We start from the raw sequence: 8,386 nt of genomic DNA, 5'->3' as shown, positions 1-8,386 counted from the left end.
GGTCTTGGAGAGACGGGGTTGCAATGCATGTGGTGTTGGACCACCGATGTGACCAAGGTGAATGGGCATGGCCTAGCATAACGGGCTAGTATGTTGGTGGTACTTTGGGTGTCGGTCATGGGATCGGACATATGGAGCACTTGGACGAAGTGCAAAGGTTGAATGGCGAGGATGCCATTCTCGGGGCTAGAAAGCCCAAATCCAAAATAGGACTTATGGAGGTTGTGAGTGAGACTCCTCCAAGTGGTCGGAGGTGTGGTTAAGTGACTAAAGTAGAATGGAAAACTTAGTCGCTTACACTACCAAAATCCCACTACGCTAATATTAGTATACGGTATCGTATCCATACATTTGGCCCTCACATCATCCCCTCCTTTCGGAATAATGGAAGACCATTAGGGTTCTCTTGTAGATGGGCCGGGATCTGGAGGAACCTCAGGAAGAGGCATCGGCAGATCTGTAAGTGGTATTAACTGTTCCTGATCCCTTTGTATGAAGCATTTCAACCACTGTACATGCAAAATCTCGGGAGGATTGGCTTGTTGGATGTCATGTCCAACCTTATAAACTTGTGGTCCAACTTGCTGCAACACCCGATACAGTCCTTTCCACTATGCAAGGAGCCCCTTAGATAAACCATGTACCATAAGATGGGGAAAATGGACTAACACCAAATCATCTACTTTGTACTTCACAGGTGGACAATGATAGGAGTTGTAGTGCCATTGTTGTCCCACTTGTACGCGAGCTAAGTGTTCGGCAAACTCAGCTCAGACAAGTGGAAGAATGTTTGTCAAATACTGATCCCACGATTTATATTCAACACAAGTAGTGCTCATAAGTATCAAAGAAATAATTTTCCATAGTTCCATTAAATTAGAATATATATCTATCATGGAAATATCATTTCTGTATATCTGCCAAGCCACTAGCCCATTTTTTGTTAACAAATTACTTTGCATAATAGTTACAAAGTTGTTATCTAATTTTTCCTCATCATTTGAGTAACTAGCACTTGCTTAACATATGCTGCCCAGTTAGCAAAATATTATTTTTTATATTAAAAATTAAATTGGAATAGTATAAGAAAACAAATATTGTGTTCCACTTTGAAAGAAGAATTGGGTGAATACAATAATCAAATCTTGTAAACTTGATAATATAAATATTTAGAACAAAAGATATTCCTAGGCATAAGTAAGAATAAATATCCATAAACAAAAATAATATATACAAATTATTATTTGGAAATATGAATATATTTGGAAAAATACCCAACCTAGAAAAAGTAAAAATGAAATTTCTATTATTAATAATATGTTATATGTAAATTATATATTTAGTTGGGATAAACTTATTTTAAGATTTTATCAAACAGAAGAGAATAATTACTAAGAATAATTATTACTCATTTTTATTAGCAAGACATTACTTAATTGTGGTTTTTACTTAGAATATAAAACAATAAGTTTACATTAATATATTACTACCCAGATCCAGTCATGAAAATAATTACTAAAAAAATATTTTTTAAATATATATGCTATAGAAACTGTAATTCCATAGTATTATGTACTAATAAACTATACTTACAGTTAGAAAAAATAATTTTAAATATTACTGTTTAATCAAATACTGTATACATTATCTTAGCTTTTTCTGATAATGAGTTAGATTTTAAATAACTAAGGCTACATATAAAAATATAATATGTTGAAATTGTTTAATTTTCTTATATTAACACTTGAAATTTTGATCATGATCCTACACATTTATAAAATTAAGTCAACCCACATTTGATATACCATCACTTGGTGTTGGGTTTCATATATTATAGTGATATTTAAATAGGCCATCTAATATATTCTAGTTTAATATTTATGAAATAAGATTATCCTAGAATATAGTTTTCTTATTATATTTACAAATTCTGTTAAATTAAATTATAAAAGTTAATTGTGACATAAAATATTCAAATATTATAATAATTTATAAAAAAATAAGTTTAGGTAAAGTTGATTAATTTATTAGTAAAGCATTAAAAATAAAGCTGTTCACTTAAAAATAAATATTCACTCAACCTGTTAAACAGAATTCAAATCTCTGGCAGTTTTGGATTTTGATCTGGTGATGCCACCAAAGATATACATCATTTATCATGGGTACAACTTGTCATTGGTTAAATTAGCAAGAGCACTATACATTGCCATCTGAATAACATAAAATCTTTTGATACCACACTTCCTAACAAGAGATAGAACCTACTGTCAAAGTTTGGTCAGCACTCAAGACCTAATGTCCCAATCTTTGCACCTATGAATTATAAAGAAAGTAAAAATCTTACCATTTTGGTGGCCATGTGAATCTGCCACAATAAGAAGAATGTAAGCTGCTCCTCTGATGCCAGTGGTTGAGAAACTACATGCCAAGCAATTCTTCAATATGGTGCCCAACATAATCCTCCCAATAGAAAGATCACAAAGAATGTCACCATCCAAGCATAAATTTAAGCTAAGGATCAATTGCCACAGCTACTGCTGCAAGCTTGTGGTTTAGACATGTTGCTAGAGGCATCAGACCACCATACTGTCAAAGCAACTTTGCCTTGAATCCAAAGAAACAAAACAAGACAAAATAAAAATGAAGAAGAGAGAAAAAAAGTATCTACAATCTTAGTGACTCTCCTAAAATCTTTCCATCGCTAGTGACTTGATAAGAAGTTTGAGAAAATGCAATCTCACTATAAGAAAATCAAGTTACAACAGCAACTCCAATGGCATCATAGCTCATCTCAATTCCCAAAATAGGTAGCAAACCAGTAGCTATAGTGAGAAAAAAAGGGTGTCATGTAGGAATTTGCACATTTGAGATGAATGTGAGGTGCCATTGCTAGGGATTGGCAAGAGCACATGCCAAAGCTCACAAAACCCTAAATTAAGGGAAAGAAATTCACATATTAAGCTTGAATCACAATTTAAAGGCACCAATAGTCAGGTTTGCTATCACAGTAAACACTCTCCACTAAACTTTAGAACTTACCTTCTCAATTTCAAAGGGTCTTCATTACAAAAGGTTGAATGTTAATACCGGTTAACACTTTGCATGTGATATGTTGCCTAGCAAATGCTAAGTGAGTATAAAAATCAATAATTTTATACCGTTTTTTCCTTTTGATATCTCTATATACACACACAATACTATATAACATAGACCATATATTTAGAATACTAATATATCCCTAAAGTGAGAAAAGAAAAATTAGTAAGTAAATATTAGTAATAAATATAATATATGCAAAGTACTACTTGGAAATATGAATATATTTAAAATATTAAAATTTTATGAAACTTAAGTAAAAACAAAAATTGTTAAGAATAATTCTTTTATATTTATTAGATTATAAATATATTTAGTCAAAAAAAGTAAATTAAGAATTACTAAAAAATAGTTTTCTTAATTAGATGTTACATGTAAAGTATGTTTTTACTTGGGGTCAAACAAATTTAGAATCCTGAAATGGTAAAAAAACTAATATATTACTACCCAGACTAAAATAAATGTAAAGAAGAATTACTAAGATTAACTATTATTAATTTATGGAATCATTATTTAATTATTATGTGCTTACTTGGAATATGAATAAATATATAACTAAAATTTTAAGAACATTAATATATTACTCAGATCCCATAGAGGATTGCTCAATTAAAAAAAACAGCACTATTGAAAAATTAAAGTCTAACCTAGAAATCAAAAATTATATATACCCTTAAACTCAAAAATATTAAGAACACTAATACTACTACACAGACCCAAGTAAAATTAAGAAAAGAATTACAAAAAATAAATAATATACATGTTAAACACAAACTATAAATTCAAAACCTAATAAACTATATTTGTTCTTAGTCAAAAGATTTATAAACGTGTTTAATGGTAACCGTCAACCTCATGTTTGAAATGTAAGTTTCATGCCCATATGTAATTGCTGTAATTGCCCGATCAATATATCATCAATACATGGATTACAAAGAAGAAAAATGTATGAGATGTTAAGTGGCATCTTCCAGTTCCTTTCCAGTGCTCACCTCTGTCGTCACTAGTGGAGGCGCTAGGGGCTCACATCCTATGGTGGATCTAGAGCCTGCACTCCAGATCTGCTGCTAGCGCCTATTCCCGCGGGGATTGGGAGTTGCAGCTTCACTGGCCATTTACTCACTCTCCTTTAGGGCTATGCCCTTTCCCTAAAGCAGTGGTAGAGATCTTCCATGCAGGGAGCAACAGTGGCGAGATTGTAGAAAGGCATCCCATTAAGCTCCAGATCTACTGCTGGCGCCTGTTCCCGTGAAGATTGCTGTGGCGATTGAGGGAGATCTTTGGGTGGGAGATCTCTGCCTGGGAGGTTTGGGAGCCGCAGCTTCACTAACCATTTACTTGAGTGCATTGCTCTCTAATTTTAGGAAAGACACAATCCAGTCAACACTTTGCATGTGCCACATATCACAATGCTTTCTTCTCTCGCCCCACGCAGCTTGGCTGCCTCCCATTGGCCGAGAGCAAACATTAGCATGATTATTCGCTAAGAAGTGGTTAAAGAAATAACCCCTTTACAATTACCCCCCATTGGACGGTTGCAATTGGCTGGATCCGGCGGCCCAGAATGTTCGGCACTCCCACCTTATTATGATAGATTCTTTGGGCTGAACAATTTTGTAGCATTGAACATGCCTATATCTTTTTTCATTTTGGCCAGCATATCAATGTATAGTTTCTAAACACTCTCCTTGTTTAAATCTAAGCAAGAGCTCAAGCTTCCATCTCTTTTGCTCTCTCGAATAGGAGTATAATGTAAGGCATGTTTATGTTATTCCCCTTCAGCATCTATAAATTTGATAAATTCATCTTTAGTAGCCTCTACAAAATTAAGTGTTTCACACCAAGAGTCTCTTTTAGAAATTTTCTTCTGATACTTTTCAAAGTACCATTTAAATACCTAGCAATGTTAGCAATATCCACAATTTCAGCTTTGAAAGATTTTGTTCAGACTATTCGATTTTAGAAGTATATTAGATAGTATATAAATAGCAAATTGCATTGTGTAATTTATCAAAAATTGATATATCTTCATAGAAGAGAATTGAAATTCTATAAGAAGACTTGGTATTATAATGTTCATTCTCTTTAAGACTTCCCCCATGAGATAACCAATGTACACCATGGATTTGAAGCATACCAAATGCAAATATATTCATAGAATCTTCTAGAGGCTTAAAAGCTATGACTCTTTTTCTAAAAGTATGCAACTATTTATAAATTTGATTGCACAACTTTTGAACAACCACAAACTTAAGAAATGTATGCACAACTTCAATAGCCACTAAACTTTATCTATGTGCTAAGTAATGCACTCCAAGCAAGTGTAAAATGTTATGTTTCAATCTTGTCACTAGACTAAATTGTTCTCCAACCATAATAAAAGCTCTATCAGTTCTAATAGCAACACATTTTCCCTTTTTAAAGTTCATTTCTTCCAAAACCTTTTGATGGCCTCATATTTACTTATAACCTTTAGTTACTATCAATTTAAAAAAAAAAGTTTTATTTAGAGTTTTTTTTTCTTCTTGCATATGGAAAGAGATGTATATGATAAAATGAGCTTTCAAACTTCTATCAGTATTGTTATCCACTATAATAAAAAATTAAGGACTAGCTTGTGGCAAACATCTTTCCATCACACATCTTTTATGCATTTTAAAAACTTTTTCTCACTCATAACATTTACACAAGTCCTATACTCTATGGTGATTAGCATATAGGGCATTCCCATAAACCTGCTGAATTCACACAAAGATTTATAGCTTTCTAAAGGTAATCCCTTTTTCACAATGTAGTATATATATTGCATTAAGAAAATCAATCTGTTCTTGTATTGATCTTCTTGAGCAATAACATATTTAGGGATAAATAACCCTTTCTTTTTCTTTGCTTTCCAAATAACCATAACTAGTTGATGTTATTTAGAATTGTTATGCTTTTTTAAAATTAGTTTTTGAAGAGTCAAAGAACCATCTGTACTAAAAGGATTATCTTTTTAGCATATACATATGTCGTACATTTTATTTTTTGCTTGCCTTCAACATCCACTATAAGATACACCTAAGGAAAACTAAGTTTCTACTCAATTTTGAATGCTCTATTATTTTTCCTTTTTTTATTGGTTGAAGTATTAGTTTTTTCTTTTGTTGTTGAAAGATCTTCATCCTCTAATCTGATTTTAAGTTTTTCACCAAAAAGAAAATCATGAAGCTCTTGCCTTGCAATATTTTGCTGATTTATCTTTCTTTTCTCCCTCCCATACACAATAGCAAAGAATGCTTCAATCCCATGTTATTGCTGTCAACTTCATTGAATTCAAGTGGTTAGACACCAAGATATTCTTACAATATTCTTAATAATATTCAATAGAATATTATCTATACTGCAATGTACGAATTTTCTTTGCCCTGCAAATGGCACCACTAAAATATTTCTATACTTCATTAGTGCAAAGTGAAAATTGAACATTTCTTTCAAGTAGCAAGGCAAATTAAAAATTAGTCTTCAAATGCAAGGTAAACATGCCTTTGCAAGGCTTTGCAAGGTGCAAATTTGAGACCTGCATTGTCATCCCTAAATGTGATTTGGGTGTCACAGTTTTAAAGAGACTGCCGCTATAGGAGAGCTTACGGGGATGTTGAGATATTGCTGTAAGTTCCTTCATGCACTTCACAATGATAGTAAATGCCTTGTGATGGCATCTTAAACTCGTACCGTGGCATCTGCATTGCCAGTCCAAAGATTAAATAGCCCACAACCAAGAACAAAGTGAAGAAAATGAGAAAACTCTAAGAATGTTGCTGTCCCCTTAAGTCTCTCTGGCCATAAATTCGCTGCTACAATAGCTTATATCCTTTCTACGCTTTAAGTTTCAGTGCCCGTAGCGGATAGATGTCGTTTGGACACTGTTGACCACAATTGACTATCGTTGACCAATGGACCGTTGAATGGTTTGACTATGCTGGGTTCGATTCCTGCGCTGGGCGATATTGCCAGGGCTAGGGTTCTTCGATGGGGCTGCGAGCAGTGCCGATCACGGAGGAGAATTTCCGGCCTTTTGGCCAGCTCCTGGGAAAGATCGGCGACGGATGCGAGTATGGATCGGGAGAGGCGCAGCTCAATCTCGCGAATGGGATTCCCAGGTAGTACAGGCAAAATGTGGCCGAAATTTCCAGCGGCTCAGTAGTGATTGGGTGAGTGATGGTTCCTTTGCGCAGATTCTACCTCATGGAGCTCAAGAAAACGGGGCTGCGATTCAAAAGGATAACGCATCACGCCAGGGTGACGCAGTGTCTGGGATCAGTGGGAGCTCATCCTTGGTACATGGCGGTCTCTCTTCCCAGCATTGTGGATCCTTCATCGCAACACGAGGGCGCTGTTCGATCAACGCTGGTGGCCACTACTATTTACCTCCCTCTCATGCAAGCGTCCAGGTTTTCAAGATAGATGGTCCTCGCTTCATCAAGTTAAACGAAGGAACTTGGCACGCTAGTCCTCTCTTCGGTGATCGAGATTCGATGGTCTTCTACAACTTGGAGCTCAGTGACACCAACGTAAGATCATTCGAGGAGCTCCTTTTGTGCCTCGGGACACTGACTAGTAGTTGAAGGATGTACAAAATGAGGCTGATGATCCTGGTCGGAAGAAAATTTACGAACGGGATGACTCCCACAGACCATGGCGTCAACTCCCTGGTATAAATCTTTCTTAATTGAACTGTAACACTGTTAGAATTCTGTGCAGGGTGCTGATTATGGTCGAAAGCCGCCTGCTTTCTGTCGAACACGAGCGAGCGGATGTTGAGAGTATTCATGTAATTTGCCTCCTGCCAGTCCAGCTCGCTAATTCCGCCAAGAACTCGGGTTACCTCAGTCAACAGCAAGATGGAAATGTTCCAGAAGTCTTTCTTCTTGATGTCGGTGACAAATTCGAGCGGTGGATGATATCCTTTGAAAGGTTTTGCTGCTCCTGAAACTTATTGTTATTTCACCTCTTCGTGGTTCTGATTTTAATAATCTAACTTCCGTGACAACGGAAAAGTACGAACACTATGCTTGGAAAGTTTCAAAACAGCGTGGAGTGGTGACCACAATTTCAGAAAGGAGATCTTCTATGAAGTGAAGGAAGCTTTATTTTTGCATGTTGATTAATGTTTTCTTTCTTATTTAGAGTTCTGTTAGTGAATTACAATTGCGTAAGCGAAGTTGCTGCGAGTTCAGATCTCCTATGAAGTAAGCCTCTTCTTCTTTGGATGTTGATTGATTTTTTTCTTTCTTTTTTAGAGTTTACG

General features: G+C 35.1%; 1 protein-coding gene across 1 annotated transcript; it reads left to right on the top strand.

Annotated features, from left to right (window-relative positions):
• Positions 1-412: 412 nt before the first annotated feature.
• On the top strand, positions 413-8,145 carry LOC9651760. Its single transcript, XM_024677884.1, has 5 exons — positions 413-459; positions 6,694-6,746; positions 7,093-7,238; positions 7,314-7,790; positions 7,840-8,145. The coding sequence occupies exons 1-4, from the start codon at positions 413-415 to the stop codon at positions 7,701-7,703; spliced, it is 636 nt and encodes a 211-aa protein (XP_024533652.1). The 3' UTR covers positions 7,704-7,790; positions 7,840-8,145.
• Positions 8,146-8,386: the final 241 nt, after the last annotated feature.

The sequence above is a fragment of the Selaginella moellendorffii genome, unplaced genomic scaffold (assembly GCF_000143415.4).
Source record: "Selaginella moellendorffii unplaced genomic scaffold, v1.0 SELMOscaffold_20, whole genome shotgun sequence".
In the NCBI taxonomy this organism is placed as follows: Eukaryota; Viridiplantae; Streptophyta; class Lycopodiopsida; order Selaginellales; family Selaginellaceae; genus Selaginella; species Selaginella moellendorffii.
Note: the sequence above shows the minus strand (reverse complement) of the source record. Positions and strands in the feature narration are given on the sequence as shown.

Coding starts and splice junctions, on each gene's coding strand:
- LOC9651760 (XM_024677884.1), top strand. CDS start 413: ATGGGCCGGGATCTGGAGGAACCTCAGGAAGAGGCATCGGCAGATCT. Junction 460..6,693: donor GAAGAGGCATCGGCAGATCT/GTAAGTGGTATT, acceptor TGGGTGTCACAG/TTTTAAAGAGACTGCCGCTA. Junction 7,239..7,313: donor CTCGCGAATGGGATTCCCAG/GTAGTACAGGCA, acceptor TCCTTTGCGCAG/ATTCTACCTCATGGAGCTCA.